This window comes from Molothrus ater, chromosome 7, assembly GCF_012460135.2.
Source record: "Molothrus ater isolate BHLD 08-10-18 breed brown headed cowbird chromosome 7, BPBGC_Mater_1.1, whole genome shotgun sequence".
Classification (NCBI taxonomy): domain Eukaryota; kingdom Metazoa; phylum Chordata; class Aves; order Passeriformes; family Icteridae; genus Molothrus; species Molothrus ater.
In genome coordinates, this window is record NC_050484.2 from 10,555,214 (window position 1) to 10,583,034 (window position 27,821).

Below are 27,821 nucleotides of genomic sequence, written 5' to 3' on the forward strand. Positions count from 1 at the left end.
AGTACTTCCAGACACATCTTCCTACAAAGAGGACTTGTGAGAAACATTATGTGCTTTCAAATAAGGAATAAAATGTACTCGCTGATCAATTTTCTGTCCTCATTAAGTCTCTCAGAGGTGAGTTCAAGGGAAGAAAAAAAGATGGGAAGAGTTTGGAAATGAAGTCTATTTACAACAAAAAAAGATAACTCAAGAATACTGGAAAAAAAGCTGAAACTCAATGATTGGAGAGATGGAGAACAGACTCAATTATCCTAATGTTGTGCAGCTGCACTACCACATGTATTGTTTTCACTTTACTATCAGATATTTAATGCACGTGGGTAGCCAATGTTCTCTTTTTGTTTGTTCTAAATATTTCCTATGTGTAATGCAATGAAAGATGTTGTTCTCAGTTGTTAGAACAGAGCAATTTGGTAAAGAAACACTCATCAGTGTTTGCACACACTGCATATTTAATGACAGACTAATAATAGAAAGTTTATTCCTCTAATAAAGGAAAGGTAAAAAAAAATGGCAAGCGAACTCATAGAATGAATCTGGAATTTCAGTTTAAGGAAAATTATCTTATAGTGATCCACTTCTAGTAATTAGTTGTGTGCACTCTTCTTAGACCAAATTTGCATACAGTGTGAAAGGTGAATCCCTCCTTTTCCTGGATGCACAAGTGAGATTATTTCTTTGTTGTGTTCCTGGAAATTCCAAAGGTGTACAAAAGAGCATCTTTTTAATTTCTACCAACCAGGAACGTGTCTGTAGCCAGCAAGGTCCCAGAGGTTCAGATCCAAAGCTCTGAAACTCAGTTTTTCACTATGTAGGCTACTTCAGCTGGGGAGGAGAAAGGGGCAAGATGAGGTTTTTGGGTCTTGAAGGGAAGTTATATTAAATTGTTCCCTGTGAGAGGTAAGGCTTGTTTCTTGGATTTGAGCTCATGGTGAAACAGGCAAAAATAGTGCTGATGCACAGCTACGTATTAGCAATATTTTCCATTTATCTGACAGATGAAAAAATGCTGCTGAAGTTTAATGAACAAATAATCATGCATTATCTTGTGAGGTAGTCCTTAGAAGAAAGAGAAGTATATAAAACTAAAATCTGCATAAATGAGGGAAGATGAGGAAAAGCGCTCAGGTAATTTTTCTGGTTATCCACAATATTGTATTATTTGCTATTTTATTGTTCTTATTTTATTTATTACTTTATTCTTCTGGCTAAATTTTGAGGTGCAAACTTCATTAAAACAATCCTTCTTCCATCACCAGTTTCTTATGTTTGTTGGTGTTTCAGAAGACATGTGAGCTAATAATTGTTGAGCTTAGGGAAGACCAGTTGCTTTCTCCCCATACATTATATTTTGACAGACATAGCATGCATTCATTCCACTGTTTCTTCTTGCTTCCACTTTTCATAGAGTGAGAGAGAAACAAGCTAAACATGTGAGGGAAAAAAAAGAAAATTGAAAAACACCCTTTATAATGTTTGCTGATGGGGAGGATAAAAAGGAGGATTCAGCATAGAAGGCCCCAATTAGGCACACATTAGTGAACGAGCAGTTTAGTTTTAGCAGGCTGTTTCCACCAGGAGGAAGTACCTTCAGTGAGAAGAGACTCAGAGACTTCTCAGGTTTTGCAGCAGCCCTAGAAGCAGGACATGAGGACCATGCTTTGCATTCCACCTGCTCTGCTGGATGTGTGCAGGTATTTGGAGTCGAGTTAAGGTTTCACGTGACCCTGAGATTGTCTTTGTCACATAAGGGATGAGAACAGGTCCTGATGACCTCCAGGACCCAGGGGAAGATTTAAGAAAACGCACTGTCATATTTGGTTTTTTCCTGCTCTTTATCAAGCTCAAGTCTCCCTAATCTTGACAATGGCACCTCGAAATACAGGTTACAAGTTAGGCCTGTTCAGTGACAATACTTTTTCTTTGTCAGTCAGCACCAGGAAGGTAAGGGGCAATTGAATCAGTCTTTAGTCTCTACAGGCAGTGGAAGTCTACACCTTCCCTTTTCTTTCTTGTCTCAGTAGACTGTGGAGGGAGATCAAGGAGGAGGGGGACTTTCAGTAAGAGAAGAGTGGGAAGGTGAATGCCATCTTGTGACTAGCTCCTTGCTGCATGTCCTTCAGAATCAGCAGTTTGGTGCGTGGGATATTTGCATATAACTTACACTTTGGAATATGCATGTCAGAAGCCATTTGCATTGGGAAGACAATTATAGGTCAAACACATTTCATATTTTTCCATATGCTTCAATGTGAATACATACAGAGTAACATTACTATTATATAGGCTGCTTTTTGACTACAGTAAGTCTCTCAATGTTGGTTGGAGCTCAAGAATTAAGTAGTTTTAAACAGGGTTTAAAATCTGAGATAGCTGAAGCTATTTTTAACATGTAGGTTGTGGTTTCGCTCTCCACAGTCTTTGTCTTCTCAGTGTTATCCATTGCAGCATGGCTGATAAGAGCTGTTGTCGTGTGCTGTGCGTCCTTTGTCTCAGCCGTGAGGATGCTGACTTCCTCCCTTTTATTTCAGGAGGTCATTAGTGCTGATGAGATTAGAGGTTTATAACTTCAGGTCCAAGTCATCATTCCTAATTTAATCAATGCATTTGAAAATGTTTCCTCTAATAAAATTGTAATGACTTTATATGATTTGTCATGCTTATCAAAAACATGGTTTAAAAATGTTTGTATTTTGAGGCTCTGAGCTTCTGGAGGAGAGTAGACATTAGTACATCATTGCTGGGCCAATTTCCTGCCTCTCTGTCTGTCTGTGCTGTAAATCAGAATAACCTAGTCAGTGTAATCACAGTGATGTACAGCCAGCCTGGCACTGGAGTCAGGCCTTTGCAAACAGCATAAAACCCTGGGAGAGGTCCCTTGTGCGAGCGTGATTGCTTCTCTGCCGCCACCTTCATCATTCAGCGGGGTGCTTTGCCTCCCTAGGAAAGAGACTGTCAGCAGGCTCATGATAAAGGAAAAAATAGCCATCTACAATGTAGAGGCTTCACTGGAGAAATGGCTTTTATGTTGCAAGGGGAATGAGCTAAATAGTCTCCTACAGTTACTAAGGTAAGGGGAAAGCAGCAGTGTTACAGTAGAGCTGCGTGTTTGTTTAGAGGCTTTTGAAGAAAATTCATCCAAATGCTTGGTTTTCAGGAATGCTCCTGGAATGTGCTAGGACTACTATTTAATTCAAATTACCTCCCTCTTAAACAGTGTACTGTATGCATTTGGGTTCAGGCAGGTGAAGAGGGAACAGGGGACATGAATTTACTGTATGCCAGGTGGATGAGTCCTCTGAACACACAACTGCTGCTGCTCCATGTGCTGGTCCCCCAGGTCAGCTTTTGTGGATTGGAGCAGGAATGGAAATAACATGAGTGGTTTTGATCTTGCAGGTGATGAACTGATGCAAGGGGGGGAGAATTTGACTGTGTCTAAGGTCGAATGAGGGGTCTGTGGGAGGGAGACAAATGACAATTTGGAAAATGACAATTTTATGAGCTGTTGTCATTGCGTAGTGTCCAAAAAGCAGGGTGGTGGAGTTGTTAGGGGTGGGTGCAGTTGTGATAGAGGGGCTGCTGGCAATGCACTGGCAGCAGAGGGATGTCAGCTCACTGGGATTCCCTGCATGGACTTTGGGGGTGGTACTGCTTTTCAGTGCTCCTGGAGAGGAAAAGCCTCTCTGTAGGGCAGTGCTTATGGTACAAATGACCAAGTCCTTCTGCCCTCTGCCTCTAACTCTAAGCCACTTGCTTCTTCTCAGTCTAAAAGCAGTGTGTGGGTAAGAACACCAAGAGAGGTTTTTGCCTGTGTGTTTTAGCAGCGCGGTGCCTGTGGATACGGCAGCGTAACTGGCAAATCACAGCAGGCAGATGGCAGGTCTCGCACTAGGAGAGGATGTGTAAACGACCAAAGATAGGTTTTAACAGCCTTTTTCAAAGCCAGAAGTTTGTCACTGTATAAGCTCTCAGTCTAAACATCCCTGTGAAATTTCAAGCCTCAAGTCTACTAGTAGTTTATTAAACAGTTTTGGCATCTGAAATGGATGCTGTGAGTCACCATGTGCATGCATGAGTGGGGGGTGTCTTGCATGTCTCAGGCATTTGCTGCCTCTGTGCTGGCTGATGGGCTTACCCAGCTGGCCAACCTGCCTCAGGTCTGCGAAGGTCAAGTAGAAGGAAGCCCTTGGAAACAGTCATGCACAAAATGCTTTTGTTTGTCGACAAGTTAGGGCAGAGCCACTGCTGGTGAAGTGGTGACACACTGAGTGTCTCTGGCTACCCCGGTGCGTCTCTGCCTTTGGGCGTTCACTGGTGCCTCTGCTGCCACTGCAGGCTTGGTTCAGTTTGACCTTTAGTCTTAAGGATAAGAACTGCTGATTGCCTTCTGCATCCCCAGTCTTAGCTGTGCGGGGCTGCATGGGGGTGTGCTGGTGCTCTGCAGGCAGATGAAAAGATCAGGCTGGCTTTTCTCCCATTCTGACCTCTATTCTTTTTTTTTTTTTTCCCCAGACTGATCTGTTTTAACAGCAAGACTCACTTAAAGAGAAGAGCATTTCCTGTACAAATTGCCCTGTGCAAATATGTAATGTAATTCAGCTCTGTGGAACTGCCATATTTTTTTCAAACATCAGTGCTGGTGCTGCCCATTAGTAATATCCATTTTCTTTTTTCAGCTGTTTTAATACTGTAGAGAAATCATTTTCAGTTCCCAGGACCTGACAGGTAGAGTGATGTTAGATAGCTCAGCAGCAAGGAAGCTAAGGATGAGTACAGTCAGATTGCCACAAAATTAGGCTCAAACCATTAGCAGCTGGAGCAGCAGCTCACCATCAAATCAGCAACCCAAAACTAGCTGTAGTGATTAAAGTACCCGCCTTTTATTGACGTCAATAGTGCAACTGTCAGTAACATTTGTTGAGAAGGAAATGTGCTCTCAGGAGAACCAAGGTTTTCTTTTTCAGATGCTTTTTTAATGAGGATGGAAAGCTGAACTGAGCGAGGTGTCAAAAGCTCTATCTTGTCCCCTTCTGAAGTGTGCTGCTGATGCCTGACAGCCACTTCTACATGGGCCCCTGTTTATTTCTTCTGTCCTTTGTTTCTAATTTTTTCACCCTCTTTGTGTATTGCTATTTTCTCTGGTCTTTTTCCCTTTTTTTCTTTGACTTGAACTCTGTGACTCATGCCTTTATTTTTGTTTATGTTCCCACTCTCCTTAAGGGCTCCTCACTCACTGTAAGAGTACATTGCAATATGCAACATTTCATTGTCTCTCTTATTTATTTCATGGCTAGAAAATGAAATTAAGTCATCGAATGGGCTTTATTTGTGGATTCAGAGAAAGTGTTTCAGCAAATGACCAGCAGCATCAGGTAGAGCCTGGTTGTGTATGGTGCTGGGCCCAAAACATGTGTGCACTTAGAAATTCAGATGAACCTCTGGAAATATCAGAAACCATAGCTTTGAAGAGAAGAGCTGTAGGTCTCACTTTGTGACAGTGATCCTGTGGATGTGTAGATTGAACAGTCTGATTAAAATTGTTATGGGTTTGAAGTTAGGAGCAGGTCCAAAATGGGCTTTGGGGATCCCCCCCAGGAGCTGTTGGTGGGTAAATGCTGGTATGTCAAACCACTCTAGGTCATTTGAAGCAATTAGCAGAGGGAAGAAGTGGGGTTAGGCTTCTCTAGAGCAATGACTGTGGAAAATGGGTGTTGCACTGCATGGCTTCCCTGTTATCACTTCTCCCCTGGTGAATGCGTTTGGAGAGGTGGAAGGTGGTGTTCAGCCACTGCATTTGAGTCCCACCCAAATGCTGGGGGAAGCTGAGGCAGATGAGCACACACTGTGTGTGTTTGTGTGGGTTGCTAGTGGAGTTCAAGGCTTCTGTTTTGCTAAGGGGCCATTTTTGGCTTGGTGAGTGAAAAAGCTGTTTGGAGTTTCCTGAGTCATGTATTATTACTGCTATACTGCATTTAGGAGCTATTTGCTTTTGTTTTCCTGCTATTTGTCTAATAGAGTTCAGCTGGGCAGTCCCTGATCCTGCTGGCATATTACTGGTAGTGAAAGGTGAGTTTAGAAAGAAAATAGACCCCTGAAACTTAATTCTGTGGTGCCAGTCCCTGCTGCTGGCTGAGCAGAATATTGCTTCAAACTCTTGCTCTTAGGTGTTTCTTCTTATTTTTTGTTTTATTTGCATTAAGGAGAAGATAAATTGGTTCAGCAGCATCTGTGCATCACCACTGACATTTTAATTTTCAGTTAAAAGATTTTAGTTAAAATCCAACATAATTTGCTATGAAAAATGAGATTGAATTGGTATTATACATGCAGACTGAACTAATGTCAATTTATGTATCAGTTTCAGGAACAGCTCTGTCTGATTAATCCAGGCAGTAGCAATGTTTGCTGGAAGGGGCTCTAGTTGCTCTTTTTGTATAATTCTGCCATTATTCTACCAAGATAATTATAGAGGGAGAAGCTTCGTGCTGGTTTTCCCAGTTTCTCTCTGATAGAGTTCTTTTCCTATTCTGCTTCTCTGTCTCTTTCTGGATGCTGTGTAATCATCCCTGCAAGATGCTATTGCCCTCTAGGCTTCAAGGAGAGATTTGTGTGGAGAAATGTTTGCTCTTGCAATGCCTCAGAATGTACCAAGTTTTTTTTTTATTATTATGCAGGTTGCATTTGGAAAGGTATTGGTGGAATCCCTTCATGGCTTTGTCTTAGCTGTGTGATGTGTTCTCACAGCTGCACACTGGTGTTTGTGTGTCTGTGTGCTCACACCCATGTACCCTGTCTCAAGCCACAGGACTTAGCACAGCTTTACTCTCAACTCCTTGTGTTAGTCACAAATGGAGTATAAACATGTCCAGGATGTGTATTTAAAATGCATCTATTTGCCAAACATTGTCTCTTTGCAAAGGCTTAAATAGAAAACACAAGATGATTTTCCAGGCCTTAAGGTTCCATTTTTCCCAGTAGAATAAACACCTGCATCTGATCAACTTAAGAGACATTTTCTGTCTCTGAAAATTCTGATTAAGCCATGGGCAGCATGTAATTTTCATGGTGAGGCTGTGCATATGGACTGCTTCGGAACCTGGTTTTGGGTTTGTGCAGCAGCTCTGCACAAGGTCTCTGAGAGAAACATTTTTTCATGTCATCCCTGTAAGTGTCTTTAAAAAGGAAATGGCAGAGGTAGTGAGGCACTTCTGTGTATGTTTTCTGGTATTATGTGAGTAAGAGCTCTCAAATACAAGAAGGAAAAACAATTACCATGAAACTTTTAAGAAACCACCATATGGTATTATCCAAACTGAGCCATTTATTGTACCTTAATTATTGGGGAACTCATAGTGAAAGGGGTATGGTTCAGGTTAAGAGGCTTCAAGTCCATGTCTCCTGCCTGCCCTCAGATTATCTTTATGGTCAGAAATGAAAAGGGTTGTTTCTCAGGTATGTAGTCTGTCTTTTTTCTGGAAGATACTCCAAGCAATCATATTGAAAAAACACTTGGGAATGATGTGTGGTGTCTTTTCTGCAAAGAAACATTTTATTTTACCAAGACAACTGTTTGACTTATTTCTGCTGCATGCTGCCACATTCCTACCATGAAGATATGATTCACAAAACATGTAGGTTTGATACAGAGCTCGAGCAGTCTCTGAAAACAGAAGGGTGGCTTTGTGGCTCGGTATTACAACATGTCAGCAGCATTCACAGCATGTCTGCCTTCTGTTTCCTGCATGATTGTAGATGCCTCAGAGATCAGCAAAGCACTAAAATATCTCTTAAGTTTCACTGAATACAGTTGATCTGTGTTTAAACGCCTCATTGACTCAGCAAGAGCTGGGGATGTATCATCAGATCTGTGCTTCGTGCAAAGTGAAGTAATGGAACTTGTTATGTGGATATCACTCTGGAGTCAGATCTGTAGCTTCAGTGGTTGTAAGTACCTCTGACTCTGTGTTCAATATATGGGACATATGTACTTGAATTTTTCAGAAACAGGATGCAAGGAAAACCTGCTTCATACGCAGTCTTGTGTATTTGCCTATTGGATTTCAGAATTCGATTTCAAGCCCTATATTTTCAGGCAGCAGAGAAAGAGGAAGCTCCAAGCTTAGCATAAAGGATATCCAGAATGAGTGTGTCACCAAAAGTAAACTCCAAACTCTGGGAGGTAACAGCCCAGCTCAGTTAATACTCTAAAAGTGTTCTGCCCTTCAGTTCTTCACAGGTTTACTTACATCGCTTCTCCCGCTTCTGATAACCATGTTGACCCTGAAATCAAAGGATATATTCAGACCCCTTCAAAATTTGTCCTTTGTAATTTAGTATATTTTGGGAACATTCTTATAAATAGGAGAAAACAGTTTTCTGTGAGAGTTTAGGAAGGAACCACAGATTGAGGTGGGGTTATGCCAACTTTACAACCAAAATCTCTGTATTGCTGTGGTGGTGCACAGTGCAGTGCTCGTTGAGTTACACATTTCGCTTGGAGCTCTGAAATCAGTGTTTGAGTTTTAAAATACCAGCAAATGGTTGCAGGGTAGAACATTCCTTTTATATGAGGGCAGTAATGTTATTTCAGTTTGCTGCGCTACCAGAGTGTGCTTTGATCAACAGAGTAATTTAGCAATTACAGAGTATCTGATGTGCCTCAATTTACCTAGTAGCTGAGCAACTCAATGACAGGTCATGTGTCACTTTTAATTCTCTTTGCAAAATGAGTTAGAAATGTATTATTTCCCAGAGTACACAGTTAAGAAATATGTTTGCCACTTTACTGCTTTACCAAGAGTTGATTATTTTTCTCTTCGTTACTAATGATCCTCGATGAAAACACCCTATGGGAAAGAAAAGAAATTGATTTGGCTTATGTATAGGCATAAGGAGGAACATATTTTTAATAAGCTTCAATATTGATTCAAAGTGAGAAAACAGCAGCAACAAAACCCACTGAAATTAATAAGGTCTGGAGTTTAGTGTCTATGGTAGTTCTAAAAATATTTAATTTTTGTTACTCTGTGTGTAAAATATCTGGTACTGTTACAGTGCTTTTGTACTTTTCTCCCGATTCCAAAGATGCCTTAAAATAGTATATCCAGAAAAAATGGTACAGTTAAGAATGGGACTTCCACAGATCTCGTACATTGCTCCTGTGGGCTAGATTCTGCATTCATTAAATTGAGCTAAATAAGCAACAATTGCCTTGTGTGAACTAAGGGAATTCAGTGTGATTTGGATCAATGTGAGCATTAGGGCATCCATATTTTACTGCAGCCTCTGCTGAACTACAAGACAGAAGTATGTGCATACAATTTACCATATCCAAGGACATTGTTCAGGCTGTTTTCTCTCTTTTCTATATTTTTGCTTTAGGAAACACGATGATAGTGTTAGAAACTGCACTGCAAACAATGCATGCTGTATGAAGCAAGTAGAGCTGTTCTGCAATTACATAAGGTAGCTCAGATGAAAGAGCCTCTGTGTTCTGTGTCTGAGAGAGGAGACTTAATTAAGATAGACAAATTCTCCTGGGTATAACAAAGCAGTTCTCTGGTTACAGCCCTGATTAGACTGTAGTTCTTCTAAATGCATTACCAAAGTCTTCATTATTATAATTAAACAGATATAAAGTATGTTATCCCTTCATTGCATAAAGCTGTGCTTTAGGGTTAAGATGAGAAATTTCATCAACAGCTTTGAAATGGAAAGCTGACGAGCAAAGCAGGTGATTTCTAAATTTTTCTATTATTTTTCTATTTTTGTCTTTTTTAGTATTCCATTTAAAGACAGACACAAAAAAAAAATCTTAAGCAGTCTATTTACAGCAATATTGTTTTCCTGAGGCAACCAGCTAGGAAAAATTAGTGTCATCTGTAAAAATGGAGCTCAGACATTGGCCTCTCCCAGGTCTGCTGGGTTTGGAGCAGTCCAGCCTGAGAATGGGTGTGCTCCCCTGTGTCCAGGGCATTCACTGCTCCTGGTTTCCTCCAGGGTGCTTTCTTGCTTACCTCTGGCCTCTTCTTTCCAAGAGTTAGCAAGTCCTGCAGCTGAATAGAGATGTTGCTCTAAGGTGAATAAAGGGGAAAAGTATATGTGTTTGGGAGCATTCATTGCTCATACATCCAACTAAAGGAACTGATGAAAAATAACAAGAAAGAAGGAAAGGAGCTGATAATTCAAGAAGAAGCTGACTTTTTCTCAACATTTGTCTTTTCACTGTACCTGCTTTTGTAAAAAACACCATTAAATTTAGAATCTGTTTCTCTGCTGGGAGGGATTACCTTTAAAAGTCTCAAAAAGCCAGAGCACTGGGGTTTAAAAAGGATTTGAGGAGCTGTTGGATGAACAAATGCACAGTCACTGCTATTTTAATCTAAATACAATATTAACAAATGAACAGTGTGACCATGGGGACTAAGTGTGTGTAAGTGTTTGTAAGATTAAAGCTTAAAATGAGCAACAACTGAATCACACAGTTGTTGCAAATCATAATCTATTTTAAAGGACCCATTGAATGATCTGTGAGTTCTGAGCTGATTTTTGTCTATGCAGAAGTGGTTCCCAGTGCTCACTTATGTCACTCTTCTGCTACCACTTGTTCACACTCACAAAGCTGTGGCCAGTGTTTAAGTGTCCTTGAGTGCCCTCTCAAATTGCTCTGGGCAGTGTTGGTGTGAATGACAACTGTGTAAGATAAGGGAAGCTTGTGGTTTAGCAGTGGGGCCTGCGGCTTTCTGTCCTCGAGAAGGCAAATACCAAACTTGGACCTCTTAAAACAAAAAGCTTCTCCAAACCCCAGCCCAGCTGCTCCTGCCCCCAGTTCTAGACTCCCCTTTTTCTGCCATGTGTCCCCTATGAAGGGATGGATGAAGACCCTGGCAGAAGATGCCTTTTCTCCGAAGGTGCTGAGATTGGTGTGTCAGAAACATTTTGGAGTCTTGTGCAGACCATGAGACAAATCCAGAGCAGATAGTGTTTCCTCAAAGTCTTCCTGGGCTTCTGAACTGAACTAGAAGCCAGGAGGTTCCCACTCTTCTGGCTGCAAATCCAACATTTATCTTATTGCTCAACATTTTCTAAATGTTGCAAGTGTACAAAACTATTGCAGATTTGAGGTGTTACTTTCTCCACATAAGTGCTAAGTTATGTAGCACTGAAGTGTAGTTATACAGTGGTTAGAGTTCAGTTTTTTCTAAAACCCCTTTAACCTCTAGTTCATAAAATTAAATATTAACTGAATGGAGGCAATTATACCAGGTTGGTGATATACTTAAACTGTAAAAATTCATGTATAAAACCCAAGGGATTGTAATACTCAGAGTGCACATAGTTTAATTCTAAGATAAAAGATTTATGGTTATTCAGCAAATGTATTTATATGACCAAAACTGCATTATAATTGCATTCCTTTATTTGTTAAAAAATCCTAAACCAAATAAGCAATTGGGTTTTTTTCTCCCTAAGATATGGGCTCTGGGAAATAGGAGAGTTTTGCCCTTGAAGGTGGATAATTTTGAAGGAATGCAATTAAAAATTGTAGCACATCTCCATAGCAAATCAGTTATTCTTTAAAAAAATTGGATGTTTATGATGCTGCAGTTTGCAGCTTATCAAGGTGTTTGTAACCTGCCTAATTTACTACTTATTTTGATGAGTAATGACAACATTCTGTGTCTGCATTGGTAAAAATTTGGAATGTGTCTACTTATGAGAGTCACATAATAAGATTTAATGAGACTACCACAGCTGTTTCTTGAATCCTTCTTTCCTTTCTATTAATGGAGAAATCTGTGTTTTGCTTGTAAGGGAGATGTTTAATTTGTCATACCGTTGCTAAGTGCACCACTGAAATAATTGTTTCACTTGTACGTTGTTTTCAGCCCTGCCAACTCCTTTAGCAGTGTAGGAGCACATTTCATGGCTTGAAACTGCTCTGATACCAGCAGGCATGATTTATGTAAACCTTGCTATTTAGCCCAGGGGTGCTGAAGGGGGATGTCTGCTATGCACTGTGCCCATAGATGCAAAGCTAAAAAGCTGTAGATGGGAGTAAAATAAAAATAAAAAATACTTGAGGAATTTTTGAGCCTGTGGTTAAGTACAGCCATATTTCGGTGCCTATATTGTAGAGGAGCAATCAGAAAGCTTTCCCTGATCCTTCCTTTGTGATGGAGTTTGTTGACAAGGTGTCTGCATGAGGGTTAATAAATCACAAAGGGGACAGTGCCACCTCTACGCACACGGGCAAGCTGCGCAGTGCCGGGGCTGCGCAGGGACCTGTGCGTTATAGGTCAGATAAAACACTGCCCTGTCTTGTCCATATATTTCATATTCAGCTTTATGTATTTTAGCTCAACCTATTTAATAATTCAGTTATGACTGACAATTGGAATTTTTAAAAAAATCCCATTAAACCAGTTTAATTACCTAATTTTATTGATTTTTGTAACTTCATCGCTAATTTTAGGTATAGGGGCTGATCTGAATTGGCATAAATGTGATTAATGAAGAAATAATCTAAGTTGATTAAAAAGGGTTTAAAATAATGTGATTAGCCTATTGAGATTTGTGTGGCTTATTGGATTACACATTTTATTCCTGGAGGACTGCTGTAAGATTCAGAATGAAATTAAATTGGTCACCCTATTTTGGGCCCCCAGTGCTTGGTAATCTCCAGTGCCATGATACCAGACCAGAAGGCACAGTCCCATTCAACTGTTTTCTCTTGGAAAAGCACAGGATTTAATTTTTGAGTTAATACCTAAATAATCAGGCCAAAAAATAGCACTGAAGTCTGGTCTGCTCCCCATTAAATAGGGCTTAAATGAAATCATGTTTGATCTTGTGGGATGTCGTTTTGGAAGGAGTCAGGTGCTGATGAAAAAGTGATGAAGACTCTCCAGCATCCTTGGGACATTATGACCATTGTCAGTTTTTTTTTTCTTGTTTAGAGTCTTGGCTTGATTTTGAATGTGTCAATTTCCAGGATTTAAAAGAATGTATCACTTGATAGTACTGATCTTCACATAATCTTTATATAATCATCTTCATATTTAATCCTCGTGGATCCCTTCCAGCTCAAAATATTTTGTGATCTAAAATCTATGACAACATTAGTCCACATTTTGAGTTTCTAGGGGATCCATAAGGAAATATAATTTGAAGGACTTCTTAAAGTACATCGATTAAGGGTTTAATTAAACTACTCAATTGATAGCATTACATTCTGAATAAAAGTGCCCAGATATCCCTTAATTAGGGCATAGGGTGTCTGTTAAGTTTTTTCCTTATATTCATGCACATTTTTATTAATACTAATGCAATAATTATCAATACGGACAATATATGTATTAAACTAAAAGAATCTCTAATCTCTTACTTGAATGTGTTTTCCAAAATCTTCCTGATTCTTGTGGCACTTGTGAACTTTCCAATTTTCAAGGTAGTTTCTAAATTGAGAGCATCACATGGTGGACAAATACAACAATATTAGAACTTTTCTATCCTAGTAGATACGATATTTATACAACCAAGTATACTGTTTTGTGTGTGATCTTTCTGTTACATTCTGTGCTGATCATCCATGATGACAAAGTTGACTTTTTTAACCCAAAATTATTCTCCTGTGTCAGAGTCCTGCAAATAAGGGCTGGCCCTTGTGTTTTTAGAATTATGACCTTGTATTTTGCTCCTTATTGGAAGATACTTATTTTTTTATGTATTGCCTTTCAAGCAGTCTTTTGACTGCTGACTCACATTCTGTTATTCATCACTGTTGAAACTTGGCTTTGTATCATCTCAAGACTCCATGTGTATTGATTTTATGCTTTCTTCCAGGTCACACTAAAAATGCTAAATAGCCCTGGGATAAAGAATGGGTCCCTGCAGGATCCCATTTGAAGCATTTCTTCATGATAAGTGTTTCCCATTTACTGTTGTATTTGAAAGTTTTCATTTATCTTGTGTTTGATTAATTTAATGCCTTCTGAGTTTATTTTTATTGCTGTATCTTCTTAATCAGAATGTCATTCACTACCAGGTCAACTACATTGCAAAAACCATACTACATTTGAGTCTATTACAGTGACTTCATGTGTATCATCCAAACTTTTAATATCATAAAAGCACAGATATCAGGTTAGTCTGACAAGCTCTGTTTTCCATAATGTTGGAAATAGGTAATGCTAATCATCTTTTTCTTCTTAATCAAATCTTTTTTCAGCTTTTCCATTATTTTGACAGTGAAAATTACCCACTCATAGATGCAGTGCCAATCAAGTATTTAGAGATGTAATGAAGGGGAGTACCACTTGGGCATGTTTTTCCTTAGTTAGGTCTTTCTAAAATTATTTGGCTTTTCCTCCTGAGTTGCTACTGGCATTCTCTTATTCTCTTAATTTTTGTGTCAGATGCCTTCAAAGGAGGTTCTGTTACAGAATGAGGATTTGTACAATGGAGTTCTCCTGGGAATGCTGCAGCTGAGATCCCCTTTTTCCAGACCTTGATGTTACTACTTCTGCTTGAAGACAGAAAGTGTCTTTCTGTCTTTCTCAGCTTTATATTCCCTGCAGGATGATGAGTCCAATCCATGTCCAAGGTGCACTTGTAGACCAAGAAGATTAGAGCCTGTGAGCAACCCAAGCACTTGAAAATAGTAGAATATTTGGGAGTAGTAGTGGTTGGAGACATTACATCCAATGAGGCAGGTCAGTCCCTTACCAACTATAAGCCTCCTTTCCAACTGAAGTAGATCTGGCACTTGGGGTGTCCTTAGTGAAGGGGCTTTTTCTTCAGGGAGAATGGACCTTATCCATGAAAAATCTTCATCAGGTGGTGTCTTCTGTAGGCTTATATGGAGACATTGTGTGTGTGTATTGAAGTGCCATACAGGAATCTGTTTCTCTCTGTAGATGTTGCTTAATGCATAAAGGGAGAGCTACTTGCCCTGATGGAAACCAGTTGGATGACACTTCAGCAACAATGGCAGAAAGCTCTGGAAAGTGGTAGTCTTATTGTAGACTCTCATGTTCTTTTGTGCTCTTGGAAGTTTTTCAACCTTGGCTTCATGGCCCTACTTCTAAAAAAGAAGGGAAAAGTAGTAACTTCAGCATGGTATCATGCCAGAAAATAAACCCCTCTTGCATTGTGTGCTTTTCATTTCCAAAAAGCATTTCCAGATGGAGTCTTTATGTGCTGCTGGTTTATTATTTTGCTCTAATTTGTCATTTAAACAGCAAAGATAAGTCTTCTTCAAGGTAAAATTGAATAAATTTGGTAGTGCTAGTCATTTAAAAAAGAAAATGAAAAAAGCAAGTACACAAAAAAGCATTTCTTAAGCAGCAAATCATTTTGGTTCAGGTGTTTTTCCTGAAGATCTGCTCCAGACATTCTTTTGTATCTCCTTCCAGTCTTACACAACAGTACTTGAAAGTGTTTTTTAGTAGTGGAGCAAAAGAGGAAATCAGATAAGCGATTATAGTCTTGCCTCCTCTTGATCTTCTCCATGGGGATATTATTGTCTTCACTCAGTTTTCCTGCCCTTGCAGTGTACCCATTTTGCAGGGTGACTTTTTTCATGAGAAGCTGGCCATAGTTATTATTGTAGGTCTTGGTGAGAGCCCAGTTCCCAAACCCAATATCCTGGTAGTCCTGGGGAGCTGAGGAAAGCCTGCTGGTAAATATAGATATTACTCACAGTTCCCCAGGACACTTTTCTTTCCTGTGTCTGAGCTCCCTTAGTCCTTGCTCTCTATGAATTGTGATAGTGTTGAGGCTTCTGTGTGGAGCTTGTGCTTGAGTTAAGCTGCTGGTTAGTGACAACTCGCTGGCTTTGCAGACATGCCAGTGGGACTGTTTTGGTATTTAGAGAGTTGTTGGACTCTGTGTTCTGAAGCTGTTTCTCTTGTATGTATCCATGTTGTATTTTTGGTCGGCCTTAAGTTTTCTGTTTGTTCCATTACGTGTGTAGCTCAGCTTTTAACAGTGTGAGTGTTAAATTTTGGATCTGGTTTTTATTCCCCATGTACGCAAATCCCTGAATTAGTAGGAATTTTGCCTTCAAGAGGCTACCAAGGTTGATCTCACAGGAGTAACATTGCCCTTGCCATCTTCTGAGCTGTGTGTTAGCCCAAGTGTAACAGGCAGCATCCCCATAGCTGCCTGCAGCAGGGATAAGGTGGTTTGGCTGTTCAGCCGCTGTGCAAAGGTAGCTGCTTCGTGCCATGAGTTGTCAGCCTGGATGAATTTTGAGTAGGCAACCTTTTCTTTGTTGACATGTGAGTTGTCACAGTGGGTATGTACCTGATGCTGAGATCCTATAGGCCTTGCCAAGAAAGATTAGAGGGAGTTTAGCTCCTTAATTTGGTGTGATAGCAGGGACTGTGAGAAGAGTTGATTAAATCTGCAGAATGGGCAGTCCAAGGATACTTACTCTCTGAGGATGGTCAGAACATGGCATTTAGATTTACAGAACAAAGCTTTGTGTGCTAAGGATGAATACTGGCTTCCAGTGATCATTGCTACCTGTCCTGATCATGTGCTGGTACTGTGGGTTCAAGCTTTGATCTACATCTGATCAAATGGACTGGGCCTCACAGGTGTATGAGATCCAGTTGCAGCCCTGGCCCAGGCTTTGACTTTGTGGTTTTTTGGATGGTTTGTATAAATCTTCCCTGCTCTGGCTTACTTCATTCTAGAAAAACTCCTCTGTCATTTGTCAACCTGCTACACAGTGCTTTGAGTGCCATTAGTGACTCACTGGCTTCTTTACTTTCCTGTTAAAGGTACGTTTTCCACAAGTAAAGCCACAAGTACAGAAAGCCTTAAGGTTTTCAGAGACTGGGATTCTGTCTTTGTATAACTGAAATGTCTAAAAGTGTGCCCCCCAAGATTATCCTTAGAGTTAATTTGTTTCTCTTACAAAACAGAAAATCAGGTAATCAGTTGACCAGTTAACTGGATCATCTGGAGTTTCCAGAGCTTTTAGGACTGTTTATTACAGTCTATTTGTGAGGACAGACTAAGCTGTCTATTACTGATTCTTAGTGCTAGGTTCAGGAGAAATGTCAAATATTAGAATCAATCTGGTGAAAATGTGAATTGTTTTTTGGGGAAATAGCCCTTAATCATATTTAAAGAGTTTATCTCTCGGGATTATTACTGAATTTCACATCCTTTCACAGGAGCCCTGCAGGTCTTTAAGGGTTTTTGGTGTGTTTGGGTAAGTGATGGTTTTTGCCTTTCTTATCCTCTTTAGCAGAATCCTGGAAGACTGTCAAAGCTTTAGAGAGCCTTCAGGAAACTTAATTTCAGACAAATAATATTTAATGAGCTTGACCTTTCTGTGCAGGTTTGCTATCTACTTCTTATCATTGCTCTGGTTCCTAACTTGAGATGGGCAATTTATGTCCTACAGTTTTGACAAAGAGGATGGGATGAGGTGGAGAGCATGTTTACTCATTTTTTTAAAATCCCACTTATTTATTTCTGTTAGCTCTTTGATTTAAACAGCAGAAGTTTGAGCAGTCAGAGGTCAGGGTGAATGGGGTGGAGTTTTCCCACAACTGCTGATGGCTTAGTGATCCTACTGTTTATGTATCCAGTCCCTCTGACGAGGATGATGTGTTCAACAGGAGAGCTTCTCCTATTTTGGGAGTGTGCTTAGAGTGGTGCTCTGAATCCTTCCTTTAGAAGCATTGAGAAAATGTTAGGATGCAGTCAGGCCAGCACACAGATACATCTCCTTGGTCCTTAATGATTTCAGAGCAGGGGTGCATATGCTGTAATTTGAGTGCATATTGATGTGGTCTTGTGTTTGAGGTCTTGAGGTATTTTATATAATTGATACTGTGCAGGCTCGGGAGCAGGAGGGAGATGGAGTTGTCCTGTTAGATCTCCTTATAGGGGATAACCAAAGAACTGGAGGAACCTCTAGTTTTGAGTCACTTTGAAAAGTGTCTTGCCTTGGAAACACAGGGTTTTCCATGTAAGGAGCTTGGTTGTCTCTGGTAGGAAAGATCTTAGAGTGAAAAATCTACAAGTTAGGTCCTCATTTTCACATTGATGTAGATCTTTTTTAGCAAATTTCATCCTTTCTTCTTCATCTTTCACTGCCACAATAAATTCAGTTCCATCAGTACAAGTGACTGAGGATAAAGGGCAGTCCTAGACCAGTTACTGACCTGTTACCTAGGCAAGATCAATTTTGATGACCTTAGCATCTTGGAGGAAGATAGACTTTCCAGTTCCAAGATTCAGGGCTGCATCTAATTCTGCTTTCTGATTGCTTTGGTTAATGAAGAGGAACAAGTGCTCCTGCATGGATGAACACTGAGGAGAGGTTTTTTGATAACTTGCAGTGGGAATGTTCTTGGCAGGTAGCAGGTTTCCTATCTATCCATGTAAGATGTTGGCAGCTTTTAGTTTGTTGGGTGGCTGTACTTGTTCCTGTACTTAGTATCCAGTAAAATGGAGCAGCAGTTTAGCCACTGGAGACACTGCAGCACAGTATTCTTAGCTGGATGTCTTGTTTTAGAAGATCAATCTGTTGAAATTGGATTAAGGTAGAGAAAGCAATAGCTACACTAAAATTAGAACACAAAGTCTGGAGTCTCAGTCGAACAAGCATAAGATCAGTGGGGAGGCATAGGGTATGGAAATAGTCCCCTCCAGACATCGGTGTGAGTGGGACCCAGTGGTGGGAGGACACTCCTCTGCTCCCCAGGGTGGTCACTGGGGATCTGGAGGTGTGTGGCCCGGCTGAACCATGGTGTCAGCATCCAGAGTGCCTTGTTCAAGCATTAGGAGCATGCTAATGCAAAGGTGAGTGCCTGGGCTGTCAGTCTGAGAAAACAGCATTGGAACTTACAGAAACACCTTTTGACTTTTTGCAAGACCAGAATAATTAACTTAGTGATAATTATGAATGAAAACTTTCACATTATATCTAAAATAACAGCTCTCACTTTGAAAGACTGAGTCTGCTCCTAGTCTGGAGAGACCAAGAGGGGAATAGCTGATGCAGCAGTAAGCTCACTTAGCAATTGCAGTTTTATGGGGTTGGTGTGTATTATACATTAGATGGAGGGCATTGTTAGTATCAGTTAAAATAATCCCATCACTGTCAATAATAATTAAATCTTGTTAATTGTAGGCAATTAGTCTGTGGATTAGGTTTGAATTCTGTTCCATTGATTGAAAGATACGGGGAAGTCCCACTCTGATATGAATGCTGTTGAAGCACTCTGATATGAAGTGCTGTTTAACAATTTTGATATTCCTTACTTACAACTAAGTACAAAACCAGAAATAGCTATCAAAAATAAAAGCAGGTAAAGACAACACAGAGGATAATCTAATCCCCACCAAAATCCCTAAGGGGTTAAAACTGAATGTTAAAAGGAAACCTTTGTTGTTTGTCCATGAGGTCAATTAGGTTTTTTTTTTCCCAGCTGAATACCTGAAAAATGGCTGATTAATTCCCTGACTTGCTTTGATCAAAAGACACAGGTATCTTGGAACTAAAAATAAATGTCTTTTATTTTTTGCAGAAAATAATGTATTTACATAACATTTGTGCCTCGCTAGTTAAGACAAAATGTCAGACCTGTAGATAAATCAGATAGGCTGCTCTGATGAGATTTCCAGGTCTGGCCCTGAGGAACCTATGAAGGAATGAATCACTGCAGATTCCAAGGACATTAATACATCTAACTATCTGAGGAAAATAATACTAATTAATCATCAATGTTAAATCTAAATACTGCTCCTGTAAACATAAGGAAATAAAAAAGAAGAGGCTCTTCTAAAACCCACGGAGTAATCTGCTAAATTCGTCTGTATTCATTAGCATCTACTGCCTGGAGGTGTTCATAACCAAAGCTATGTATTAAGACACAGTATGTTAATGCAGGAACAGAATATTTTAGCATAAAACTTAATTTAAAAAGTAGCTGACCTGAGGCACTTGCTTCATTGACTTTCTTCCTGTTTCTTTGAGACCCATTCTCATAAGTACTAAATAAATGGCAAGAGTAATTATTCTTGTCAGTAGAAGTCTCTGTACTGGTTTAATGAGAAATCTTTGTCATAAGAAGTTTAGAGGTCTTAATTTTGCTCTCAGTAGATTCCATGCCTTTAAATTCAGTAGTTAGGGGCCTGGGGGTTTGGAAATATTTTGGATGTTATTGAATGAAGTGAGTGAATGACAGCAGCAATTCTGTAGAAACATTCATATGACTAATTTGCTAAAAGTGTCTATACAGACATGCAAATGAAGAGTGGAGAGATCCTTGTGAGCATCAGAACTGATGCTCTGTGGCTTGGGGAGCTACACAAGTTTCTGCTCAGACAGTGCAGAGCATCAAAGGACAGAGATGGGTGGATGGAGGGCCCTGCTAGAGCTTATTCATAGGATTTGCAGAGGAGTATTGCCTGAGCAGGTTGAATGACACAGCAGATAAACTGCAGCTGAGAGCAACCAGCTGCTGGGGTAGGGAAGGGAAGTCCAGGCTGCAGAGGATTTGGGAGTCAGGGGTTTTGGCATCTCAGAGCAGATCCCCAGGGGCTGTTGGGAAGCTGGTGCCTGATGCAGGTCTGGTGTCTGGGCCTGAGGCAGCAGAGTGGAGGCCTGAGTGCTTAGTCCCAGCATCAACATTTCCTTGCCTTGCGGCTCCTTTTCCATTAAAAATTCAGGCAGCTGAGGTCCCTTCAACAACAAAAGGCAGAAAACTAAGGAAGTATTGGTAGTGGCTAGGGAAATAGTAGGGAAAGCAATTTTAACAAATTTTTCACAATTAATTGCAGTCTTAAGTGATGCTTTAAAAATATTTTTGGTAGCTGTAGGATAGTTTACTAATGGGGTAGAAGGAAATCATGCAGAGAAAGAATGATTTATACTTCATAATTATTGTGAGATGTTTTGAATTGATAATATGCAGGGAAAGGTTCAAGTTTAGTTTCTGCACTAACATTACAGACAGCTTTGTAGGCAGCTGGCTTTACAAGAAGTAGTTGATACTGAGAAGACACTCACATGTCTGGCTGAGTATTTTCTCAAGAGGAGTTAGAAAATATATCCTAAAGGCAAACGCTTTGGATTTCTTGTCTGGCTGTCTATTTTCCTGCAGTGCTTTGTAGTTGTTGTACACAGAAATGACCAGAATAGCTACTTTTCCAAACAAGTGGGGAGACAAGAGAGTGTGATATATCTGCTTTGAAACTGGACATAACGTATACAACTGGGTACTGCTTCCTCACAGCTGTAGCAAGTTGCTGAGATCTGGAGGACAGTTTAATAGCTGCAAATGTCACTCATGAAAACTTGCTATCTCTAATGCCACAGTCAGTCAAGCCGCTTTATAGCTCAGTATATTTTTATAGCTCAGTAGGGAACTGAATCGTGGGAAGGAATAAGATGTTGTGTTTTAAGGTTCAGAAGAACATTAATTATCTTTACATAAATGTACCTTTTCTATTATTTATGCACTTGTGGAATGGCCAAAGAAAACCTGCTAATTTTCTTTTAATGTAATTATTCCACAGGATCCTTCAAACCAAAAATGTGGAAGAAAGAAAACAGTGTCCTTCAGCAGCATGCCATCAGAGAAGAAAATAAGCAGTGCCAGCGACTGTATCAGCTTTATGCAGGCTGGGTGTGAATTGAAGAAAGTTCGTCCAAATTCCCGGATTTATAACCGTTTTTTTACTCTGGATCCTGACCTGCAGGCTCTTCGCTGGGAGCCTTCCAAGAAGGATCTGGACAAAGCCAAGCTTGATATTTCTGCTATAAAAGAAATCAGACTAGGGAAGAACACAGAGACATTCAGGAATAATGGACTAGCAGATCAGATTTCTGAGGACTGTGCACTGTCAGTAATTCATGGTGAGAACTATGAGTCCCTTGACTTGGTTGCCAATTCAGCTGATGTGGCCAATATTTGGGTATCAGGATTAAGGTACTTAGTTTCTCGTAGCAAACAACCCCTGGACTTGATGGAAAACAGCCATAATACCCCACGGTTTGCCTGGTTAAAAGCTGTATTCGAAGCAGCAGATGTTGATGGCAATGGCATAATGTTAGAAGATACAGCTGTGGAGCTAATAAAGAAGCTTAACCCCACCTTAAAGGAATCAAAGATTAGATTAAAATTTAAGGAAATTCAGAAGAGCAAAGAGAAACTGACAACACGAGTGACAAAAGAAGAGTTTTGTGAAGCATTCAGTGAACTTTGCACAAGACCCGAAGTGTATTTCTTACTTGTGCAGATATCCAAAAACAAAGAGTACCTGGATGCCAATGACCTCATGCTGTTTTTAGAGGCTGAGCAAGGAGTGACCCACATAACAGAAGAAATGTGTCTAGATATTATACGCAGGTATGAGCTTTCTGAAGAAGGGCGGTTGAAAGGTTTTCTTGCCATTGATGGGTTTACTCAATACTTATTGTCCTCAGAATGTGATATTTTTGACCCAGAGCACAAAAAAATTGTCCAAGACATGACACAGCCTTTGTCACATTACTACATCAATGCATCCCACAATACATATCTAATAGAAGACCAGCTCAGAGGGCCGGCTGATATCAATGGTTATGTCAGAGCTTTAAAGATGAGCTGCCGGAGTATTGAACTGGATGTCTGTGATGGCCCAGATAATGAACCCATTATTTGTAACCGCAACAACATGACATCGCCACTTGCCTTTCGAAATGTCATCGAAGTAATAAACAAATTGGCCTTCTTTGCCTCAGAATACCCTCTTATTCTGTGCTTGGGGAACCACTGCTCTGTACAGCAGCAGAAGGTGGTGGTGCAACACATGAAAAGAATCTTTGGAAACAAACTGTACACAGAGGCACCTTTATCCTCAGAAGCCTACCTCCCATCACCTGAGAAACTGAAAATGAAGATCATTGTGAAGGGAAAGAAACTGCCCTGCGGCCAGGATGTATTAGAAGGAGAGGTCACGGATGAAGATGAAGAGGCTGAAATATCCCGAAGACTGTCAGAGGACTTCTCGAGGGAACCAAAGCTGATCTGGCTCTGCAAGGAATTGTCTGACATGGTGTCCCTATGCAAATCTATCCAGTACAAAGACTTTGAGACATCCATGAAATCTCAAAATTATTGGGAAATGTGCTCCTTCAGTGAGGCAGAAGCCAGTCGGATTGCAAACGAATACCCTGAAGATTTTGTTAACTACAACAAAAAGTTTCTGTCCAGGGTATATCCGAGTGCTATGAGGATAGACTCGAGTAACTTAAATCCTCAAGATTTTTGGAACTGTGGTTGCCAGATAGTGGCAATGAACTATCAGACCCCAGGGCCCATGATGGACCTACACACTGGTTGGTTTCTACAGAACGGGGGATGCGGGTATGTTCTCAGGCCTTCAGTGATGCGCGACGAGGTGTCTTACTTCAGTGCAAATACCAAGGGTATTGTTCCTGGCGTCTCCCCGCAGGTCCTACACGTCAAAATTATCAGTGGGCAGAATTTTCCAAAGCCCAAGGGTGCGTGTGCAAAAGGGGATGTCATAGACCCCTATGTCTGCATAGAAATACATGGGATTCCTGCAGACTGCACTGAACAAAGAACTAAAACTGTGCAGCAGAACAGTGATAACCCTATTTTTGATGAAAGCTTTGAGTTCCAGATCAATCTACCGGAGCTGGCCATGATCCGCTTTGTTGTTTTGGACGATGACTACATTGGGGATGAGTTCATAGGACAGTACACCATCCCACTGGAGTGCTTACAACCCGGATACAGGCACATCCCACTGCGCTCTTTTGTTGGCGATATCATGGAGCACGTTACCCTCTTTGTTCACATTGCAATAACCAACCGAAGTGGAGGCGGGAAGGCACAGAAGCGTAGCCTCTCAGTGAGGATAGGGAAGAAGGCAAGGGAGTACACCATGCTGAGGAACACCGGTCTCAAGATTATTGATGACATCTTTAAACTGGCAGTGCACCCGTTGCGAGAGGCCACTGACATGAGAGAAAATATGCAGGTATGAGACTTCCATTGTATGTGTTGGTGTGGCCTGAGTGTGGAAGTGAAAGTCCCAGTGTGAGCTGCTGCTAGGGCAGGCTCGCTGAAGCTAGTGGAAGCTGGTGAAATTTCAGACCCACAGCTCTTGTCAACCCATAAATGGACATTGGCAGGCTGATAGTTACAGGTGCTAGCTAACAAGCAAATGTAGGATTAGGCAGAAATGTTTTAAAAGTCAGTATGCCCTCTCCAAACATGTTTTACTGGTTGATTTTTTTTCCCTGAGGAAGCAGAATTGAGGGTACATTATAGTGTCCCCTGCCTCTGGTCCCAAATACTGTATTTCCTCGTTGGCTCTAAAAAACATGAACAAGCTTTTGTTTTGCTAATTGAGTGAGAGTTATGCTCTTAATTTTCTTTGGTGAAATACAAGGAGCAGTCAGTGAATGTGTCATTAAGATCTTGTGTACACCAAAGAAACCCACTGTGCAGAGAGCAGCATGTTTTCCTGAGTGTGTGTTGCCGCTGTTTGCCCCAGGACTGCAGATGTTCAACATAGGCAGTGAATGCCACTTGGATTGCAGTTTCCTCCCTGCTGAATAGCTGTTTTGTCTGGGCTGGTTGAGGGCTGGCACAGACACCAGTGCCGTGTCTTGGCTCAGAAGGTCCCCTGGCACTCTGTCCCTGCACCCGTGCTGCTGCGTGCAGCAGAGCCTGCTGTGGCCAGCAGCATCAGGGCCCAGGTGCACAGCACTGTCACAAGGGCTTGGGTTGGACCGGGGTGCTTGGCAGGATGTGAAGTGGCAGCAAAGCCAAACAACAGCATCCCCAGTGCTCTCTTCTGTGGTGGGAGTGACTGGGGGTTGATTAAAGGACAGCTCAATTCTGAGCTTCAGGCACTGCCTAGAAACAAAACTGAGTTGCATTAAACAATGGGTTTTCCATAATAAATAGCTGGAATCAGCTGTAGCTATCTCCTTGGTAAAGAAAAAGAAACAGTTCATTTGTTTCTCTCAAAAACAGGAGAAAAACATGTAGCACTTCATTGACCCCACTCTTCTGGATGGAGTCTAAAGCAAATGAAATGTTGACAGCTGGAAAAGTTTACAAAATGACATAAGTTTTAAATCACTCTCAAAGGAATTGTCTCAGCATATTTTTAAGAATGGGAAACTCTTCCTAGCCTTTCCTTTCCTCAGGCCTTGAAAGTAACTAGTTTGCACTATTGACTCCACCTTCTGTCTAGGTCAGGCACTATATATGAACTATATAAATGAAAATTCTCTGAATTTGATTCAGAAACAGTATTACTGTGCCTTCCAAGCAAAAGTTCAGTAAAAGATCATATTATGGGGAATGCTGTGTAAAGACACGTTTTTGGATTTAACTGCATGCTGTCATATTTAATTAATGAGAAAAACATAGCCAGGCATTGTCTGATTATTGGGGTTTTTTTCACCAAGTTGTGGGAGCAACATTTGCAAGGTATGGGTTGTTATATCTTACTTGGTTTTTGTGCATCTTGGTCACTTCTTGTACAACTCAAGAAGCTAGATGGGTGCATGTCAGCTGTATATCCTCTGACCTGGTAAATAAATAAATCCTGGTGTGTCAGTTTCGTTTGACCTGTATATCCAGTATTGATTTTCTTACATGTGACCTATGGAGGAGAAAGAGTGTGTGTGTTTCTTTATGATGTGATAATGTAAGGCTGAAAACAAAGTGAGTTTTTCCTGCTTGCCTTTCCCATGGGAAATACAAGGTCTGTCAAACTTGTTCTTGCTGGAGGATGATAATGATGGGAGAACAAAGTGATTACAGCATCAAAAGCGATTGGAGTCTAAGCAGTTGGGAAGAGAAATAGCATTTTAGGCTGATGTCTTAATATGCTGGGGACCAGAACTTGTCCCTGTTAGGGCTGGTTTGCAATGCAAAGTAGCTGAAGAGCTGGCAGTTGGGATGCCTGAGCCTGGGAGAAAGCTGGAGCTGGCGGTAGGCTTCAGGAAAGAGAATGGGGCTGGCAGGGAATTCCTGTGTCAGCTGGAATCCCGTGGTCCATGGAGGACCTGAGGATGGTGAACAGCAGGATAGCACTGCCTCCCATCAGAGGGGAAAAGAGGAAAGGGCTGTCAAGGTGATGGCAGGCAGGGGGGACTGAGTGGTGAGCGGCCACACGTGCTAAAGTGTTTGTGTCCTTGCCCAGAACGCCATGGTGTCGGTGAAGGAGCTGTGTGGGCTGCCGCCCATCGCCAGCCTCAAGCAGTGCATCCTGACCCTGTCCTCGCGCCTCGTCACCAGCGACAACGCGCCCTCGGTGGCCCTCTGCATGAAGGACACCTTTCCTTACCTGGAGCCTCTGGGCACCGTGCCCGACGTGCAGAAAAAGGTCCTGGCAGCATATGACCTGGTAAGCACTTCAGCACTCCTCCCTCTGCCTTTCCCCACTGCTCGAATGAGGCTGTGCCCGCTGGCTTTCTCACACCCAAATGTTCCAGTTAAACAAATAAGGCTCTTCAAATGACTCGGGCTCGGCGAGTTGGCCTTCAGTCACCACAATGCCACACTGGGCTTTTTGTTATTGTTTCCTATTTTAAACACGGTTGTGGCTAGCACAGGTTGGTGTTTGAAGAGGACTTTGTTTACAAAACTAGTGACAATTCAGCCTGTGCTGGCACTGGTAGTCCTTGTCCTTGGGAAGCAGCAGGATTTGTGTGCTGGCCTTCGCTGGCCTCCCCGCAGCAGAGCACAAGGCCAGTAGATAGGGAGCTGCAGCATGGCAGTTCCCAGGCGAAGCTGAGCCCTCCCTTTCCCTATGCTTTGCAGCAGCACTCTTAAGTGCTGCCCCTGTCCCTGTCAGATGCAGTCAGTGTTGCTCTTGGGGAGGGCATGGCAGTGTTGGAAAGGGAAGGTTAAAATGCCCATTTTCTTGCACAGGGAAGGAGAGGTCAGTATGGTACAGGAATGCTTGCACAAATGTAGAAACACGAGCTGGAATCATTCCAGATGAGTGCTGCTGCTCGTTGTATGACATATGTCACTGCTGTGGGTGACTGAGCAACAGCTGTGCGTGACTTCCAGCAGCAGAAGTTGCTGTCACACTGTGCCTCTTGGGCCGTGGGGGTGCCCCGCTGCTTCCCAACCTTTTTGGCAGTGTGCAGCTACTGATAGCAAGAGGCACAGTTCTGCCAGGCCTGACTGAAATAGTGCACTGTGGCAGCCAGGCTGAATCACCACTCATGGTCAGAGGACAGCAGTTTTTTCTGCAGTTTGTGCTCATAAGAAATAAAATGGCGAATAATGCTGAGAGTATCGAATTGTTTCCAGAGACCCTGATGGGTTGCAAAGAGTAGTCACAGCTTTGACCAACTATTCAACGTGCCAAATGCCCACCTCCTTCCCATCTCTTTTTTTGCCTTTATAAAACACTTTTCAACGGAAAATCCACTTGTGGGGTGGGAGAAGACACTGATATTGATTAAAACAGAAATACTAAAAGTACTCTTAAATAACCCCTGGGTTCCTTCCAGAATAGTTTCTAGTACTTGGAAGTGATTAAGTTATGGTAATAAAATGCCAGCTGTAACAATACCAGAACAAGGATTTGCAAATCCAGTTGATTGCCTTATTTTAGATGGAATCTTTCTGGGGTAGATTTGCTACATGGTCTCATGTCTTTGTGACAGAGCAAATACTACATTAATAAGAGATTTTTCTGTCTTTGGAGGCCTGCTTAATGGAGTTTTACGAAAATGAACGTGTCATCTCTTATCTTTGTAATTATATAGTGAAGAGTACACATGGGACTTTTCAAGG

The 27,821-nt window shown here is 41.3% G+C and overlaps 1 protein-coding gene across 1 annotated transcript in view; it reads left to right on the plus strand.

The window, feature by feature from the left end:
• Nucleotides 1-27,821, plus strand: part of PLCL1 (phospholipase C like 1 (inactive)) — a 180,036-nt gene that overhangs the window by 117,655 nt on the left and 34,560 nt on the right. The window contains exons 2-3 of the mRNA XM_036386868.1: nucleotides 21,556-24,027; nucleotides 26,212-26,415. Of these exons, the coding sequence (XP_036242761.1) occupies nucleotides 21,556-24,027; nucleotides 26,212-26,415 (2,676 nt within the window). The remainder of the gene's footprint in view (nucleotides 1-21,555; nucleotides 24,028-26,211; nucleotides 26,416-27,821) is intronic.